The sequence below is a fragment of the Talaromyces atroroseus genome, assembly GCF_001907595.1.
Source record: "Talaromyces atroroseus strain IBT 11181 chromosome Unknown scaffold_2, whole genome shotgun sequence".
In the NCBI taxonomy this organism is placed as follows: domain Eukaryota; kingdom Fungi; phylum Ascomycota; class Eurotiomycetes; order Eurotiales; family Trichocomaceae; genus Talaromyces; species Talaromyces atroroseus.
Genome location: NW_017971434.1, coordinates 1,776,736 through 1,795,029, shown reverse-complemented (window position 1 = coordinate 1,795,029; position 18,294 = coordinate 1,776,736). Strand labels below are relative to the sequence as shown.

The window sequence follows — 18,294 nt, the reverse complement described above, 5'->3', positions numbered from 1 at the left end:
AGTCATGTAGAAGAGTTTGAGAGATCCAATCTCACCAATAAATAGGCAATCTAAATAGTAACACGTACTGTGGTACGGAGTCGTTAGGGTGGGAGATTCTCATGATATACTGGGGATGCCTTGAGATCAGAATGGTACTTAGTATAAGCAGAAAGGGGCCCCGGGCTTATGGTAATGTAAACTTTGCCTTATAGCCAGCTGTCATAACTACAGATCAGCTTACTCCAAGATTCGCTCAAAGTGCTCTCAAACCTAGAATACGATATTCATTGAAGCCTGAGCTAGCTAGCATACAAGCCAGCCTATGATCCGGGGCACGATTAAGGGGTATAACGCTACGCATCATGCCTGCTTGCATGAAGTAATCATGCATATTATTACTACCTAGGTATAAGTGTTGATTTGAACAACTGTTAGATAGCTAGCCTAGGAAATTTATTACCAAGATTTCAGGCACAGACGTATTATTCATTCTTCTGCAGTTTTCTAAGACTAGTTAGTGATAGGCTCGCTTAAAATTACGGCATTTCTGGCACCTGCATATGCATAATTTCACCGGTTGTGTATGCAAATGCTAAGATGAGGCAGATCATCACTAGTCATACGGCTGTCTGCCTACCAATAAATATAATGTAAAAATATGCAAGAATCTGAAATGAAGCCATGCAATGACTATGCATAAAAGAAGGAATATTGTGGCACACTTTGCCGTATCGAGTCAGATAACGCGAGTTTCACTCAGAATTAGACTTTTTTGCATTCAGAGGCCAAAGTTATTATTTGAGGTTAGGGTTAATATAGACAAGTTGTACAACCAGTCTATGAGCTTCTATTCGGGGGTTCACTATGCTATTGACAAGGAGACCACCGGCCTGGGACTTGTTTAATGGAAGAAAAAAAAAAAAAGGGCTGGCGAACAGCGTGCGGAAAAGGTTATTCAATGTGGCTGTTTCAGCCTTTCGACGCTCGAGTGACAGGAAAATACGAGGAATACAGAAGTACCTATGTCATCGTTCGTCTGTCTGCTGTCAAGAATACAAAGAAAAAACAAAATCTTAGTTCCACCTTTACGTAGGGCGCCGACGATCGAGCAAAACTTTAAGCCTCGCCGGAACATGGATGCAAAACACCGAGAGGCCGAAAATTACCAAATCAGGGGATTGGCTGGTTCGAACGTTTCTTCGTACAGTACCTAGGTAGTTACAGCCAGTGTATGGTTGTATATGGCAATCGGCTATGGGAGTCAACTTACCGAGAGGAGAGTCCAATGTACTGCGCCTCAGCCGAGACTGCTTTGTTTTTCACCAATATCTGTATTATAATGTCAATTAAGGCGATCTAATCTATGCTGAGTAGCTTAACACGGTGTATCTGATCAGCCGACTAGCAATCAAATGAACGACCTCTTCCCTCCGTAGTCGCTATGGCTTAATATGAGTCCAACTTCATCAGCTAGACCTCTTGGCAGCAGAGCTTCAAGCCTCAAGTTTAGGCAAAGGAGCTGTGACCAATGAGCGGGTTTCTTAAGCGGCCAAGGCGTCGTGTCATTGGTATACTTCGCAGGCATCTGCCGGCTATGTTTACCCTAATTTCTCCTCCCCACGGGAAAAGCATTTTTTGTATGCCCTTATCGAGCATGCCAGGATCAAGGCCGGACGGCAGGGGCATTCGAGCTGATTGCTTATTTTACAACCACATGTGTGACTCAGCCTGGTGCCGTTGGAGCCCGACAAGGCAGATTCGTCTCATTTGGAGGCTCCGTATCTCCACAGAGTATAGCTTTTCTATAGATAGAGTATATATAAGGTTAGGCATAGACTGGGCTGGATGTGGACTAGTCGATCTCAATATACTTAAAAAGAAGGGAAAGGAAAAGTTTTCCTGTGTATATCAATAAAAACAGCCACTCTCGCTCATCTTCCTGTTCTTCCTTTCATCTCTCTTCATCAACTTCATTCATCCAGACCAGGCCGCACACACACTATACAACTGAATTATCTCGGGCTCTGATAAAATGCTTCTCCTTAGCCTCATCCTCATCTCGCTCCTGGGCACAGCCCTCGCCTTCTCCCTCGTGGAATTAGGCATGGTAGCATACGGCGTCCACTACTACGACCAGTCCGAAACGATCGAGTACTACTGCGGCTATTTAGAGACCTGCAACGAGACTATCCACGGTCATGTTCCCGATGTTGTCTCGTTCCTGATGTTCTGCGCGGTCTGGTCCGTCCTTGCCACTGCTGTTGCCATTTGGCTCCCACTATGGTTCCATCGACGAGACGCCCATCACCATAACCGCTGGCTTGCCCCCGGTCTGATTGCTGTTTACTTTGTTACCTGGGTCTTTTGGCTGGCGGGCTTCGCCGATCTGGCTAATATTATTGGAACCGCTGGTACTGGCATTATTGCTGCTATTCTGGCATTCGCTATTCTGAACTGGTGTGCTCACCCCTTTCTTTTTTTGGGAAAAAGAAAGAGTATTAACATGTCGTCTATAGGATCGTCTACATGGCATTGTTCATTTTCAGCTTCCTCGCTATTTTCGACGTCATGACAGGCGAATGGCCTGGATACCTGGTCATGAGGAGTCGTTCTGCCACTGATGCCCCTGCCGCACCTGCTGCATATACTGGAGCCCCTGCCGAGCCCAAGTACGAGACCAATCACGAGCTCACTGCCTAGTCTGGTGGCCATGGATTCGAACGTGTCTCAGAAGGGACATGGGATTGTCTGAAAGCCGTGCAATAACCGAGTCCTTTTGTTCCAGTCTGTTCTTATACCCACATGTACCTTTGAAAATCATGAGCGATGCATTCTGATGAACTGCTGTATCTTAATATAATACTACTACTACATACTTCTTGTAACTGCGGGTTCAATAACGGTTGTATAAGTAAAGAATGTATAGATTGGGGAACCCCCGCAGTGGGGCGTCCACGAGCGTCGATGACGGCGTTGATAAATTATCAGGCACGATCCAACTTGAACACTTGAACTTCTGACTGCACCACTTCAATCTATAAGTGAAGGTCAAAATGACAACCCTCAGAGTTGGCGTCATCGGAGCCGGAGAAGTCGCCCAAGTCATCCACCTCCCCACGCTCTCTCTCCTCTCCCACCTCTACCAAACCGTCAGCATATGCGACATATCCCTCCATACCGCACAACACTGCGCAACCAAATTCCACATCCCACGCGCCACGACCGATCCCCTTGAAATCATCAACGACGCTAACATCGACGTTGTCTTCATCCTAACCAGCGACGAGTTCCACGCCGAATACACCATCGCCGCTTTGCAGGCCGGGAAGAATGTCATGGTCGAGAAGCCACTGACGCTCTCCATACCAGCTGCTCAGCGCATTATTGATGCCGAGAAAAAATATGCAAAGGGGAGAGTGTTCGTAGGCTATATGCGTCGCTATGCGCCTTCATTCACAGGCGCGTTTCTGCGCGAAGTAGCTTCCATACCCAAGATTCTGTATGCGCGAGTGCGCGATATGAGCGGACCCAATGCGTTTTTTGTGAGCCAAAGTGGCACGTTCCAGGTCAAGAGTAGCGGTGCAGATATCCCGGATACTGCGGTCGAGACACGAAACAGGTTACTAGACGAGTTGTACCGTGAAGCATTCCCTAATGCGCCCAATGGCGTCGTCACAGACGCCATGAAGAAGTACTGTCGTTTCCTGGGCAGTCTTGGCTCGCACGACTTGTCGTTGATGCGCGAAGCACTAGGTGGATTGACGCCGTACTCTATTGACGGGGTTTCGGTGAATGACCCGTTTTATTCTGCTATTCTCAGCTTCAGGGACGGGAAGCAAAACGAGTTTGCGGTTATGTACGAAAGTGGGATCGATTGTGTGGCTGATTTTGATGCCCACATGGCTGTTTATGGGGAGAAGAAGCGTGTTTCGATACAGTATGACACGCCTTATGTCAAGGGGTTGCCGATCAAAGTTCGTGTTGAGGAGGTAAATGAGTATGGTGAGAAGGAGGTTAGGGAGATTGTTTCGAGTTATGAGGATGCTTATACGGCTGAGTTGAAGGAGATGTATGATTGTTTTGTGAATGGGAAGGAGATTAAGACGACCGCCGAAGATGCGGTGAATGACTTGAAATTGTATGATGCGATGTATCGGAAGGCTGGGTGGTAGATAACTTAAGACATGACAAATATGTCTACTGTAGATAGTTTATCTAGGATACTAAAATTTACCGTATTGTAGAACTAGATATATACCTCTGATAATCGGTGTCGTGAAGTAACATTGCACAGCTCAACATCCGGCCTAATTAGGGTTACGATGATCACGGGACAGACATCTATAATTAAGCTCAATTCTCATAATGATATGCTTTTAAAAGCTAATACTAGTACAACAGGGTAATAATATCCTAATTCTAAGTAGTCCAAATGCAATGATTCGAGATGCATCTCGACAATCTTGGAACTTGAAACGGTAAACAGGAAATGTTTAGTAATTTGCCCAAAACAGGCTTATGATCCTAATTGTATTTTGGTCTCCGTCCACATATACAATGCGCATGCACGTAGAGGCAATACTCGTCATTGTTAAGTTCATTCTTGGTAGTCTTGACAATGTCTCCGATTGATTCGGCTTTTTTTTCTAATATACGCGAGCCAAGAGCGAGGATGTAAGACTCCACTGACTCCAGTGCAGCGCGGTGGACGATTTCTCCCAGATCTCTCAGATTCGGGTCTTCAACATCCTCAAACCCAGCGTCTCGCATAGCTTGCGGCATGATATTAATATCATTGAAAGGCTTACCAAACTTCGCGCTCGCGTCATTGAAAACCTTCACCAGCATATTGAGTTGCACTGATTCTTGGTCATTTCCTAAGTAGAACTTGCTCTCAAACTCGTTCATTTCAAGCCAACCCCCCGGTTTCGATTGTCCGAATGCTTGCCGAAAGAACTTGGTCCAGTTGTTGATGTTCCCAGCAAGCATGCGTCCATGAACCATATCAAAGCCCTATGCAAATGTCCATTCATCCTCAGCATCCTCAATGTAAAATCTAATATTCGGCGGTATCCATGAGGGCTGAATGGGACTGAGATCGGTGCCGATAACGATAGCATCCGGAAACGTGTCTCATATCATGATCGCCCAGCTGCCAGTGCCGCAGCCAATGTCGAGTATCTTTGGTGGGTTCTCGAGGGGGGCTAGCCAGGGACAATCGTTCATTAACTTTGTCCAAATGAGATGGCACAGCTCGAGGCGTTCCTGCTCGGCTTCATCGTTGGGTAGAGGGTAGGCGCCTTGGCAGTAACTATGGTAGCGACGGCCGTTCTCGAAGACATAGTTGTAGGCTGAGCTTCGAATTGAGTCGCTTCTTGCATCTTGACAGTCTGCTTCGGCTTCTTCCTTATGACCTTCTTCGGAAATTGGCTATATTATAGTTAACGTTTATCCATGAATGGGAACTTTGTGATATAGGAAATATTGACCTTCAAGACCTGCGGCCCTTTGTTCGGGGTGAGATATACAACCCGGGGCACGGCATAAATATGTATATGGGAATGTAGTTCTTATATTATAAATTATCAATTAGAGACGATGATGGTTAGAGAGAGATGAGACGAGGAAGTGAAGAGAGTACTAAGGGAAGATCAAGATATCTGGGACGATCTGAGAAGAGGAAGGCGCAGGCCGGCCACACTGCGCTGCCTCGGGCTTTTAACGATGGGCCAGATATATCTTCTAAGAAGCAAGAACCGTTGTTTAATCCAAATGGAAAAATGATGAGGGTATATTGATGATCCTCTAAACATGAATATACACGCTATGCCTGGCAAAAACTGACAAGAAATGGAAGAGGTATATGCAGATATCACATCCAATCAATTATTCAACAACACGCCAGCCCCTCTCAGCAAAACAATGGTATGACCAGACTTCACTTTACTCCCATCACCACCAATCTGCTCCGGAAAGTCCAAAAAGGCGCCAGATTCTATATGAAAAACCCGGAGACGAGCCTCCTCGCCACCACCCCGATTATTTAGATTCTGTACTTTGAGTTTCCGCGCCGCATCGTCAAGCACACGGCCGACTTTCCAGCGCGAATCAAAGAAGAAATTCCCCGAGGGCGGCTCGTCTGTTGCAGCCGGTTTATCCGTTGTGCCAACGACGTGCAAATATATTCTCTTATCGGCAGGAATAGATGCCTCACCCTTCGCCGTTCGTTTGATTTCGTTGACTTGAGCAATAGCGCTAGTCCCTGAAGCAGCAACCCTCCTCGACTGTATGCTTGCCGGCAGCGAGATCTTCGGTGCTTTCGGGGCCTGTATATCTTTCCCAAACCCGCGCAACCTCGAAAACATAGATCGAATAGTGGCAGAGTTATCGCCGGGTCTAGCACCACCACCACCGGCTCGAGCACCTAAGGGTATGAGCTTGGCGCAATCATGGCCTTCTCGAAGACGATGCTGAAGACAATAATTGCGGTTACACTTATCACAATGCACCGATACGCTCGTCGGTGTATTAATGAGTAACTTGCATTGTGGATGCGAGCATTGATCGGAGTTATAAACACTCGATTTCACGGTAGGCGCAGATCTACCAGTAGTAGTACTGTTATTGCTTGCCCGTTTGCGGCGCGCCCATTCTCCCGCATGTGTGCATTTGTGTGCTGTTTCGGTGCGGTGCTCGAGACAGAATGTTCCCCTGCAAGACTCGCAGCGGAAGGGGAGGAAGTCGAGTTGGCCGCAGAACTCGTATTGGCAGTTGCGCCCGATAGCTTCGAGGTCTGTGTCGGCCATTTGGGTAAAACTTGTGGAAGACATGACGGCGCTGGTTTCTGTCCTTTTTGTCTTAAAAAAGAAGAAGTTGATATGTCAGTTGCCAGTCGCAGCGGTGGTGGCAACTGGAGGTGAATGAACGAGGATGTCACGAGGGGCTCGGATTATGCATCAAATCAAAAGAGCGATACATATAACAAGTGCTGAAATGCGTATAATAAGTCAAGCGCTAAGCAACGGCACGACGAATGCACGAATAGACTGGCTAATGGACAATCCACCAGTTGTTTGTTTGTTTAATAATTGAATCCGGCGATGCCAGACATCCGGAGAAGCTTCCATCGGTTGCTTATCTAATCGTCGCAATCGCCGATAAGGCTGTGTGGCTAGCCAATTCCAGTTAGATCGTTCGTTGACTCGATCAATCCTATTGGTTCGAGGATTTTGGATATCATATAAACAACTTCTTATTAACCCAAACAACCATCTCTGTACTCCTGAAATGGGGAAGGAATGCCCACTAATTGGATGGGTATCAGCTTGAACCATTCGTTGAAAAGAACAAGACAATGACAAAGCAAAGCAAAGAAAACCAGCAATCCCAACACCAGCTAACAGAAGATATTTGGATGAATACATACAGTGCGGCGAATCATGAAGAAGAGAAAGTGAATCGGATTTGGATTACAATTATGTGAAATACAAAACACACAAAAACCAAGGGGTATGATGAAATGACATGAATAGAGAACAAAAAGAGGCAGTGCAAATACTCATACAGTTGAAAGGTATTGTTCGACGTTTAGTTTGCCAATCATCCCAGTTTGTTGGTTCTCTTGATTATGCTCAGGCATCGAAATGCTGCTGCTGAGCGTAGGCCGAATAGTTTGGCCGTGATTTTTGAGGTCCAGCATGCGGAAATTGCTGGCTTGCACCAAAGCCTGATCGGGGATAAGGCTGAGACTGATGGTGATTGTTCGACTGATCCTCCCGATCGGAAGGCAGAGCAAAGGGGATATGACTTGTAGAGGTGAAGACAGGCAAGCTTCCATGGTTGACATTATTTGGGATCATAGGTGACTGTACCATACCGGGAGGCTGCGTGGATGATGCATTATCACTTGGAGGTGCCGAAGTTGGTGGAAATTCAAGGGGTGGCACCGGAGACAATGGCACCTTATACTGCTGTGAAACTGCACCATTTAACCCGTGGTATGATTCCATTGAAGGATATGCACTGCGGGCTTCCGGTGTAGGTAATGCTGGAGGAGTTTCAATTTTTATGGGAACCCCATCTTCAACGCGTTTGGCAGCTTTTCCGGAGGCCTTGCGCGCAGACTGTGGTGGTTTAACTGAGGCAGTCTGTTCATTTTTCGAGCTTGGCTTGGAAATTGTGTTACGGTCTGTTTTTGCTGCTGCTTTCTTTGCTGCTGCTGCCTTTCTACGTTGCTCAGCAGCCTTTTTCTCCCGTATTGCATTCTCCTCTGGTGACGGAACTTTGAGCTTTATGCTTAATTTTTTGATACCGGTTGAAAGATCCTCAATGGAATTTTCTGTCTCATCGTTACCGATCGTGTTTGCATCCGCATCGGCTGTGATTTGTGAAGTTGCTGTGCTGGTGGGAGCGGTATTTTGGGTGTGCATGTACAGCGATGGCACTTTGGGCAGCGGCGGCACTTTTTGCGGACTTGCATTTCGTTTTGGTGTTCCTGTGCGCGAGCCGTTGGAAACCCGTGTCTTTTTATTCACAACCCCTCCAGCAGGTGTCTGACTCGGAATAGATGATAGCCGCGAGCTAGCACGAGTTGGGGTTCTGCTACCAGATTCAGAAGGGTTATCGCTCGCCTCGGGAACAGTCCCCATGGCACTCTGTCTCCGGCGCTGAGGTTTCGCAGACTGTGGCTCTGACGAAAGAGGCTCCGGCAAGTCACTAGCAGACCCAATGGTAGTGCGACGAGTATTGCGGGTGCTGGTTCGACGGGGCGTTTGAGCCTTCGAAGCAGGGGTATCTGGTGATGTTGTCTTGCTCGTTCTGGTACGAAGTTGTCTGCGGTTCCCAGACATCGGTGTCGCTGGAACCTCGACGTTTGCCAACTTTTTTTTCTTGGCTTCCGCAGCCTTGACTTTAAGCTCTTCAAACTGAAAACTCAAGGTTTCACGGTCACCAGGTATGAGACATTTCCATAGCTCATGTGCAGAAGTGGCCCAGCCCACTTCGGGAAGCGGTTCTGTAGCATATTCATCAACAGTAAGATTTGCCGACGACTTTCGCTCTCGCAGTGGAATCACGACCTTCGCAGAAGATGCTTGAGTAGGAGAGAAATAGGTCGGGCTAGACTTTTGCGTCTTTTTGGTAGGCGGAGGGGGAGGAGGAAATGCCAGGAACTCCAATTCATCCAATAGATCAGGAGCCCACCAGTCGGATTCAAAGGCAGGACCGGTATACTCATCTTGATCCAAAGATGTCTGATCTGTCTCACCAAGATCTAGGCCCAATCGCCCGCTCATCTCAGAAGCTAGACGATTTCGAGCATTGGACACATCATCAGGAGTTTGAGTGTCTGCGAGTGCAGAGAGATGGCTAAGCACTCCGCTTGCTAGCGCTCGATTACTATAGCCGCCTTCCAACACACTGATGACTCGACCTTCGGTACCGAGCCCTTCTTCCTCTGCCAATCGAACCACGTCAGCCGTGAAGCGGGCATAAAAGTCTGTGGGCACATTGACTTTGTGTCGCTGCATTCCAGCGCCTTCATACTCGCTTGCATCAAAGCCAGCAGATATGAATATTGCAGCCTTGGGGGCGGGGCCACCGTCAGTACTTTCAAGACGCTGAGTGTGCAAGCGGAGAAAGCTTCGAGCTTTCTCAAGCAGAACCGAGTATTTGTCGTTATAGAGCTTCCAAAATTCGTTTTGTGTCCTCCATGATTCGAGATGCACATTCCAAATCGACTGGCCATGAGCGTTGTCAATGCAAACACTAGCATTGACAATCTTATCCATTTCGCCATTTTCACAAGGAAAAGAGTTGATATCGTGCAGACTATAATAACCGATGGCAGTCTTTTTGTGTTGGGCTGCGTTTCTGGCCGTCGCGCCACCGCGTTGCTGAAGATACCAAGCATGCTCATTCTGCTTGTATGCGATAGCCTGAGATCCATCGCCATGGTGGAGGTCGAAATCAATGATTGCGGCATGGGTCAATCCTTGGGTCATCGCGGCGTGTGCAATGCCAACATGGACGTTGTTGAGCCAGCAGAATCCTGACGGGTCGGAGGAGGCACAATGATGGCCAGGGGGTCGGATGCAGACGAAAACTCGTTTAGTCAGATTGGCACCCAGAACCGTGTCTACCGCATCGCATACGCCACCCAAGGCGCCTTGGAAGGCTTCCAGAGATTCCGGACATAAATACAGATCGCCATCGTGTAGCTGTTTTTCTTCAGTATCCTTTTTGGAAGCACTCCTCGGTCGCACGATTTCCTTTCCATTCAAGGCCAGGCGAGATTCAGCTGCATCGCACATAGTCCGTAGGTCTTCCATCCATTTGTCTCCATGCACATAAGTCACAGCGGGGGAGTTTAAGGGCACAGCTCGTTTGGATTTGCGAATCTGAAAAGGCGGGGGCGGGAGCAGATCAATGTCAAGGTCTGGATGAGGCGCAAATGACGAACCGGTGTGTCGCTTGCCAACACGAATGTACGCCGTCGACAATCCGAGAAGACTAGCACGCATTCGCTCAGGCCGTTCGACGATAGTTGAGAGACCTTCTCTACTAGTATAAGGCCGAGAGTAACGATGACCGTAGCAGGCGTCTTGAATAATGACGGCAGTTTTGGATTGCAGGTCTACTGCTTCATGTCGAGTGAGCTCAGCTTTGAAATGATCGGCCGCAATGGAAGAAGCAGTGGGCGCTTCCATAATAGAGGTCTTGGGCGAATACATGGTGCCAAGGACATTGGACGAAGAGCGGCGCGACAAGCTAGGGCGAGCTTGGTCTTTGCTCACACTCACGGATCTCAGCGAAGTCGTAGAGGGGCGCTTCTGTAAAGAATGAGTAGAGAGCCGACGCTCGTCCCGCAGGGAGGCGGTGCTGGTGGTCTTTCTCAATGCGCCGGGTTTCGCCCTCGAGGAGACAGGGGTCGCAGACGAGGAAACGTTGCGCATTCGCGACGAGGCCTGGCTTGGCGAGCGAGGCGAGGGAGTGGGCGACGAGGCGAGGAGAGGACTCGCGGACGAGACGGTGGTTGCCAGCGACAGACGGTGGAAATTGTCGGCGAGGTTGTGAGAGGCCATGCCGGGGAGGGGAGGCTCATCTGGCGACGGCGGCTGAGCATAAGCTTGGTCTGCCATGGCTGCAGCTGCACATGGCAAGATTGATCAGCTCATCAATCAATTGCCAGTGCGGTCAATTCAGGACAATGGCAGAAGCTTGAAGAGAGCGATATGTTGCAATGTTCAGTGTTTGGGATCGAAGACTAAGGGTAAACACCAAACAATAATAAAATAACCTGCACGGGCCACAAAGCGGGACGCGTTGCCGGAAGGAGCAGGTGGGCCGGAGAATGTCATTGTCGCCTTTTCGAGTCTTTATATTCTTCATGGAAAGATATATCTATCCATCGATATCTATCTTATAGTCTGTTCTTAGCCTAAGTATACAACTGTGTGTATGTGGCGTCATTGTTCGCCACCCAGGAGCGCCGTTCCTTGGTAAACAGCAGATTGATAATGCACAGTCCTTGATTGCCAGCACACTATGTAGTCCAATCAAAAAACACCTCCCAGTTTATCTTATCCAAACGTCAAATTCTCGTAAATCATATCATAATCAAGACAGCGTATACTCGTAACAGACAAACCAGATCAATACCGCACACCCAGCATGCAGACAGGAAAGGATCGGCCGCGTAATCTAGACGCTCAGCAAGCAAAAACGAGGGTATATAGCAAGGGAGAGACTCGTCCACGTAACCAGACATGTAGAAGCAAAAGAGACATGATATCATACGGAAAGAATGGAATGGAGAGGCGGAAGAGATCAAACAAAGCTCAACTTCCGAATGTGAGTCCAGCTCCTCCTAAACCGACGAGACGTCCTGTCCAAGACCGAGCTTGACGCTGACGCCGAAGAAGCCGTGGAAGGCGAGGAGGAAGCAGCGCTATTAGCCGTGCCCACGCTCACAGCACTATCCATCGAACGGCGCTTGTTCTTCTTCTTGTCGGCCTTCTTTTGCAGGCGCTGGTCCTTGCGCGCCGTGGTGAAGCCATTGGTGGCGTGGTAGCGACAGAAGCATTGCAGGTATACAGTCTCTGTCTCGCTGGCCACCGAGTCGCAGCTGCCGTTGGACGAGGAGCGGCCGGAGTGGCATGCTTCGAGGACGTGGGCTTCCTCGCACTGGCACCAGACATAGAGCGCTTGGGATGTGCGGCACATTTTGTGTGTGTATATGCGTATGTATGTATGTATGTATATATGTATATATGAGAGGGCGTATATATGTTTTATATCGAGGCTTCCCCGGATTTTATTGTTGGAATGTGAGCCACGTTGGAGCAGGGATGCGAGGACCGCCGGTATTTCCGCTTTGGGTAATATTGATCGAGAGATAAGAAGAGGGGCACGTGCGCCGTTTTGATTGTGAACTTGAATTGCAACCAAGAGAGTGCTCACGACGAGAACAAGGAAAAAGTTGCTAGTTTCTGGCCGGTCCCTAGGCAGGCAAGAGACTTGATAAATAAGAGAGAAAAAATATCTCCCTGGGGTAGAAAGGTTTCGTCTCCGAGCGATCCGCTCCGGACGACGATGATTAATGGGCGAGTCAGAGTGTGTGAGTAAGCGCCGGGGTCGTTCCAGAACTGCCCCTCCACGAGCAATCACGTTGCGGTGTAGGTCTACAGGGTAAGCGAGGAGAAAGAAATGAAACAGATTCTGTTTCTCTGCCTAATTGAGTCGAGTCATATTATATTCTTGAGGCATAGGCATCGTGACGCCATCGAGTCCAGTCTACAAGCCCTAGAAAATGGTGAAAGACTTACGCGGCCTCGGGGCCCTGATGACTTCATCCATGCAGCAACAAACTTCAAGTTTTGAAAGTAAATCCATGGGTGTGCCGCAAACGGCATCTACGTAATCCGCATCTGCCCCCAAACAATGCGGCGGGAACTTCGGCTTGGATATGGTACGAGTCGATTACATCAATCCACAAGGTATTGGTTTCAGGCTCCGATCCGATCGTCCCTCTGATCGACCGTGAAACGAGGACAGAAAGAAACAATTCTCGGCCAATCGTCCCGGCGGCCAAGGGCCGGGATGAGGCAGGGCTTGTCCTACCACTGCATGAAACGAATGGGATGTATTTATAGACAAAGTGTGAGCAGGTGTTACACATCACCTCGACGGGAGACGATCCGTTGGATATCGATCGATTCATCTGCGGCGATGCCTGATCTAATCTCCCCGCCAAAAAGCAGGGGGCTGGGAGGACGCTATGTAGTATGCCTAATTTTTTACAGCAAACCACGTGATCAGTGGCCAATGAGCCTGTTACTTCTGGTGGCTGATAGCCCCTAGATATGTATTAGCGATTTCTCATTGCTTGTCTAAAGTTCTGGATTGCTTCGTTTGAATAGTAAGTCATATCTAGATGGCTGCTCAGCCATTTTCTATCATGGAAACTGTTGCGGATAACTTCTGGACGGTGTGATTGGTCCCTATCGCCCGGTGGGGCCCGGAGTCTTCTGGATTCTGGACTACGACCAAGCTCGTATAGATCTAACCCGAAATGGATGGATTGAAGATGGCTTCTTTTTGCCCTATTTGTCTATAACGATGTCGCATTTATATCTATCCATGAAAGTGGAGAGACTAAGCTAATCAGGCTAGATGTATACGAACATTTTCTTACAAATCCATCCATATGTGTATGTCAAGGGTGTCTGTCTGGGTATATAAACGATGGCAAATTCCATAGAATGCCATCCTTTAATCAGTCAAGACCTCTTCTCCAAACTCATCAAAGATAAACATAAACAACATGCCAAAAGTCCTCGTCACCGGTGCAAACGGCTACATCGGCAATGCCGTTGCCAAAGCCTTCAATCGCGCCGGCTGGAAGACATACGGCCTCATCCGCCGCATCCAAGACGCACCAGACCTCACTCAAAACGAGATCCATCCGATCATCGGCACTCCGGAAACTCTGGTTTCTTCTTCTAGCAACGGAGAGGAGGACACCTGCATATTCGACGTCGTCGTGTCTAATTCCGAGGACTGGTCCGACTATGACGCCCACTTCCAACAGGTCAAGGCCATGTTGACGCATATCGGGCAGCGCACATGGGAGTCGGCGCATGTTCGCACCCTTGTGCTGTTTAGTAGTGGGTGTAAGGACTATGGCATGACGGGAAAGCATGGCGATGCTGATCTGAGTCCGCATACCGAGACAAGTCCGTTGGATGCGTTTCCCATTCTCCTTCCACGCACTCGGAGCGCTGCTAGTCTTCTAGACAGTAGCAATCCTTTGCCGTTTGACGTGGTCGTGCTGCGTCCCACGAATGTCTATGGCTATGGGTCCAGCTACTATGGTCCCCTGTTTGCCTGGGCAGAAAGGGCCAAAAACGAGGGAGGAGACGTGTTGCGAGTCGCTGCCGACCCCAAAACCATCATGCATTCTGCCCACATTGACGACTGCGCACTTGCCTACGTGAAACTAGCCGAGCATCCACGCAGAGACGAAATCAAAGGTCAGGCATTCAACATTTCCAATTCGAGATATGAAACAACTCGTGATGTTTGTGAGGCCTTGGGCAAGTCTTATGGGCTTTCCGTTGAATACAAAGACCCCAAGCCGTTCGAAAACATCATCCCGGGCATGATCGAGGCTGTCTTGCAATACTCACAATGGGTCTCGTCGGACAAGATCCGTCGGCTAACTGGATGGGAAGAAAAGCGAGCTCATTTCGCCAGTGGCATTGCAGAATATCGAATGGCATACGAGGCAGCGCTGGCCGCAAACCACGAGGGTACAAAGAAGATATACACCATTTTCCAGAATCCAGATATCCTGCGTTGCCAGTGGAAAGATGCATAAGCATAGTAGTATGAGAGAAAATTCGTCGTATCGTTTATTTTTCAAACCACAATGCAAATTTTGCCTCAAAAGTTGTTGAACAAACGTAATAATGTCAACAAGGAGCGACTATCAGTAGAAATTATACGGTCAGTGAAGGAATTTTCGGAGATGAGCGTATAACCATTCCTGTTCTCAAACGGACAGATTAAAGACGCGATATAGGCAGTTAAACTTTGATCCCAGCCCCTGCCACAGCGACAGATCCTTGACACGGTATCGTGCGCTTTTCGGCGAATTACGGCGTCTGGACTATACATCGATGAAACAAATAGAGAGCAAAAGACACCAAGAAATGGGAAAAGAGACTGCTCTGACAGATACACGCTGCTTTGGTTGTTGTCGTCGTCGTCGAGAAAGAACCTATGAAGAGGGCATGTAGACCTCAGATCTTCTGCAAACATTGTAGCATCACAGGTCTGCGAGGTTTCAAAAAGAATGTCTCCGAGACTGGCTATATGCGTTAGATCCATTTCTGAGACACCTGCGGCTTGTGCGCAGACTCGAGAATCCATGGTAAGACGGAACTTTAGAAAAAAAGCACATATGCCAAGAACGTACGAGTCACAAGTCTGCGGCATCGGGTTATTGTGGCTGAGGTACATGTTGAACGTAAGGATCCATTGGTCGATTTCGAGAAGCTCCTTGGCAATGATTCCATCCATAGCTTTGGCATTGGCATTGGCATTGGCACCGTCATTGTCATACTCGGCAGCTTGGGCAGTCCGAATCTGGCGTCTCGAGAGAATTTTTGAGAAAATTGCAACGAACCGTTCTCGAGCCTGGTCGAGATTAGCAAACCCTATAGTAGCAGACTCAGCAGATCCGTCAAGCAAGCCAAGGAACCGTGCACAATCGACCGGGTTGAAATGAGTAATTTGACACATCAAACGAACGAAAAATGAACGTAAGACACTTTCTGATGCGTGCAAGTCATATTTCTGTAACGTATGCTGTTGATTGCGCAAAATTCCTTGAAACAATTTGAACCCGGATTGCAAATGAACCAGTCCGGACTTGTGATGCCCCTGAGACAGCTCTAGACATACAAATAATAAGCATGCTAGCAAGGAAATCGCCATTTTGTTGTTGCCGTTGCTCGACGCGCTACTGTGCCGTAATAAGAGGCTCTGAATAGCCTTTTCGTAGTGCTGCATAGCGGCTATTCTCCTCTGTGTACTCGGGGGGCCAGTTATTTTGTGCCGATAGATTTCGTGCAGGATACCCATGGCCATCATTGCATGTCTGGTTGCTGGCTCGTGAAGAATATCCTGTCGCCAAAATGGCGCCGTGAGCTCTGGCGGAAAGCATTTGACGCTCCAGTAATAGAAACAGTCAAGGGCATGTTCTTGTTCGACATCTTCTGAGATTCCAGTTTTCCAGGGAGACAGCCCGTTGGGCACGTAGTACGTGATATTAAAAGCTTGGGGTTTCTTATCCAAGGCTGTAGTATCTGCATAGCCAGCGCAATGGCGTTTTGCTCGGATACACCTTTGGCAAACAGGCTTCTTTTCGTCGCATTTTACTCTCCTCGTCCTTTATTCGTCAGCACTGTGTGCCTCGCTCGGTATACGGCAAGGAATGAAGAACAAACTTGCAAGTCCGACATCCACTGCGCGCCCTGCTCAGCGACATGCGGCTTCTGGTCGGCTTCGTGGCTGTCTGCATGCTGCTAGTTTACTAGCATCGTGAGGAAGATGCCTGGCCGATGTATTCATCATCATGAGCGAAGTCAGTCTGACTCTTGAGCGTATGTGATGACACTATTCCTAATCCAGTCAAGCCAGATTGACGCCTGAGGCTGCAGTCGACGCAGTGACAGATGATCGACATGCTCTTGAACTGCTTTCTGCCTCTTGATAGAATCGTGATGGTGCTCAGTCTATCAGAATTATATTGACGACCATCTCTCTGAGCATTGGATCCATTTCAGTGGGATTGGTATATAACATGTTGCCTCCGAGCTTACTTCCGGAGATGGCAGCCGAGTCGACATACTTCCATCGCTCTCCCGGTTTTTTTCCGACAAAATCCTCAAAAGACTGACGGTTTCACGCTTCACCCCATAATTCCAAAGGATTATAGAAATTTTGGCCAAGCATTTCAAGAAGAGAGGAAACGAGGCAAGACAGAGATGTCATTGAATCCAGAACCGTCCCTGTCCGAGTCCACCATGCCGCCTACCACCACCATGGCAAGTCCCTCACGAACAGCCACCCTCATCACGAACCTCAACAACGTGCTCGCACGCGTTTCGTCAGCCGCATCCACCTTCTCGCAAGCACCCACATCCTCATCGCACCTTCGCCGCCACCGACCAGCCAACAAACCCGTCCGCCTCGTCGCAGTCTCCAAACTGAAACCGGCATCGGACATCCTAGCCCTATATTCTAACAATCACAACAACAATAGTAACCCTCCCAATCCCTCGTCTTCAGTTACACCTTCAGCCACCCACCAAGTCCATTTCGGCGAGAACTATTTCCAAGAACTCCTCGAAAAGTCCCGCCAACTCCCCGCCGGAATCCACTGGCATTTCATCGGCGGTCTCCAATCGAATAAATGCGTCTCTCTAGCCCGGGATGTACGCGGCCTCTGGGCCGTCGAGAGCGTGGATACAGAGAAGAAAGCGAAACTACTAGATAAGGGATGGGGCGAACGCGACACTACTACGCCTGAAGAAAAGGAGCGAAAACTCCGCATCTTCGTGCAAGTCAACACGTCCGGCGAAGAAAACAAATCCGGCGTCGAACCCGCTCTCACCGCCAGTCTATGTCGATATATCCGCGACCAATGCCCGCGTCTTCATCTGCAGGGCCTGATGACAATCGGCGCAATAGCTCGTTCCAAGCAGACCTCTGCTACCGTCGAAAATGAAGATTTTATATCGTTGATTGAAACGCGTCAGTCTGTGATTGAGGAGCTGCAGATGACGGAGCAGGAGGCGGATGAGTTCGAATTGAGTATGGGTATGAGTTCGGATTTCGAAGGCGCCATTGCGCTTGGAAGTGACCAGGTGCGTGTTGGCACGACCATTTTTGGGGAAAGGCCTCCCAAGGCGACGGCCGTAGCTGCTGCTACTACTGGGACGTCGCGTGCCTAGTTAGTGCTGGTGTGGTTACTCCTATACTTCAATATCGTTACAACGCAGTGAACTTTTTATTCTCATCCTGGAAGATCCAAAGTGCCATCAATTGACTTATGTACATGTATATACCTTTAAATGATGCATAATAAGAATAGTAAAAAGGCGAGACGCACGATTCAAAACGAAAAGCAGAAAGAAAGACCAAGGCTAAAATGAGCGGGACGAATTGAACGCTGTTGATGCCAATGAATATGTTATAAGAATAATCGAGGTAAATACCAACCTCCAATGTCCTTTTTCTTTTAGC

General features: G+C 48.5%; 9 protein-coding genes across 9 annotated transcripts, besides 1 other annotated feature; 4 read left to right on the top strand and 5 right to left on the bottom strand.

Moving 5' to 3' along the window:
• Positions 1-2,014: 2,014 nt before the first annotated feature.
• UA08_02735 (hypothetical protein) lies at positions 2,015-2,682 on the top strand (the record flags this gene model as incomplete). Its single annotated transcript, XM_020264810.1, has 2 exons — positions 2,015-2,439; positions 2,499-2,682. The coding sequence occupies 2 exons, from the start codon at positions 2,015-2,017 to the stop codon at positions 2,680-2,682; spliced, it is 609 nt and encodes a 202-aa protein (XP_020122663.1).
• Positions 2,683-3,035: 353 nt separating this feature from the next.
• On the top strand, positions 3,036-4,154 carry UA08_02734 (hypothetical protein; the record flags this gene model as incomplete). Its single annotated transcript, XM_020264809.1, has 1 exon — positions 3,036-4,154. One exon carries the CDS (start codon positions 3,036-3,038, stop codon positions 4,152-4,154), a length of 1,119 nt encoding a protein of 372 aa, XP_020122669.1.
• A 352-nt stretch (positions 4,155-4,506) lies between these two features.
• UA08_02733 (hypothetical protein) lies at positions 4,507-4,986 on the bottom strand (the record flags this gene model as incomplete). Its single annotated transcript, XM_020264808.1, has 2 exons — positions 4,507-4,754; positions 4,791-4,986. The coding sequence occupies 2 exons, from the start codon at positions 4,984-4,986 to the stop codon at positions 4,507-4,509; spliced, it is 444 nt and encodes a 147-aa protein (XP_020122668.1).
• An 878-nt stretch (positions 4,987-5,864) lies between these two features.
• On the bottom strand, positions 5,865-6,812 carry UA08_02732 (hypothetical protein; the record flags this gene model as incomplete). The annotated part of the gene is made up of 1 exon (XM_020264807.1): positions 5,865-6,812. One exon carries the CDS (start codon positions 6,810-6,812, stop codon positions 5,865-5,867), a length of 948 nt encoding a protein of 315 aa, XP_020122388.1.
• Positions 6,813-7,613: 801 nt separating this feature from the next.
• Positions 7,614-11,120, bottom strand: UA08_02731 (hypothetical protein; the record flags this gene model as incomplete). Its single annotated transcript, XM_020264806.1, has 1 exon — positions 7,614-11,120. One exon carries the CDS (start codon positions 11,118-11,120, stop codon positions 7,614-7,616), a length of 3,507 nt encoding a protein of 1,168 aa, XP_020122667.1.
• A 688-nt stretch (positions 11,121-11,808) lies between these two features.
• On the bottom strand, positions 11,809-12,204 carry UA08_02730 (hypothetical protein; the record flags this gene model as incomplete). The annotated part of the gene is made up of 1 exon (XM_020264805.1): positions 11,809-12,204. The coding sequence occupies one exon, from the start codon at positions 12,202-12,204 to the stop codon at positions 11,809-11,811; it is 396 nt and encodes a 131-aa protein (XP_020122206.1).
• A 2-nt stretch (positions 12,205-12,206) lies between these two features.
• Positions 12,207-12,271: a repeat region (Identified by RepeatMasker using a combination of RepBase library and repeat library created with RepeatScout).
• A 1,533-nt stretch (positions 12,272-13,804) lies between these two features.
• On the top strand, positions 13,805-14,860 carry UA08_02729 (hypothetical protein; the record flags this gene model as incomplete). Its single annotated transcript, XM_020264802.1, has 1 exon — positions 13,805-14,860. One exon carries the CDS (start codon positions 13,805-13,807, stop codon positions 14,858-14,860), a length of 1,056 nt encoding a protein of 351 aa, XP_020122207.1.
• A 402-nt stretch (positions 14,861-15,262) lies between these two features.
• UA08_02728 (hypothetical protein) lies at positions 15,263-15,981 on the bottom strand (the record flags this gene model as incomplete). The annotated part of the gene is made up of 3 exons (XM_020264801.1): positions 15,263-15,293; positions 15,461-15,681; positions 15,949-15,981. 3 exons carry the CDS (start codon positions 15,979-15,981, stop codon positions 15,263-15,265), a joined length of 285 nt encoding a protein of 94 aa, XP_020122202.1.
• Positions 15,982-17,072: 1,091 nt separating this feature from the next.
• UA08_02727 (hypothetical protein) lies at positions 17,073-18,002 on the top strand (the record flags this gene model as incomplete). The annotated part of the gene is made up of 1 exon (XM_020264800.1): positions 17,073-18,002. One exon carries the CDS (start codon positions 17,073-17,075, stop codon positions 18,000-18,002), a length of 930 nt encoding a protein of 309 aa, XP_020122203.1.
• Between the last annotated feature and the right edge of the window lie 292 nt (positions 18,003-18,294).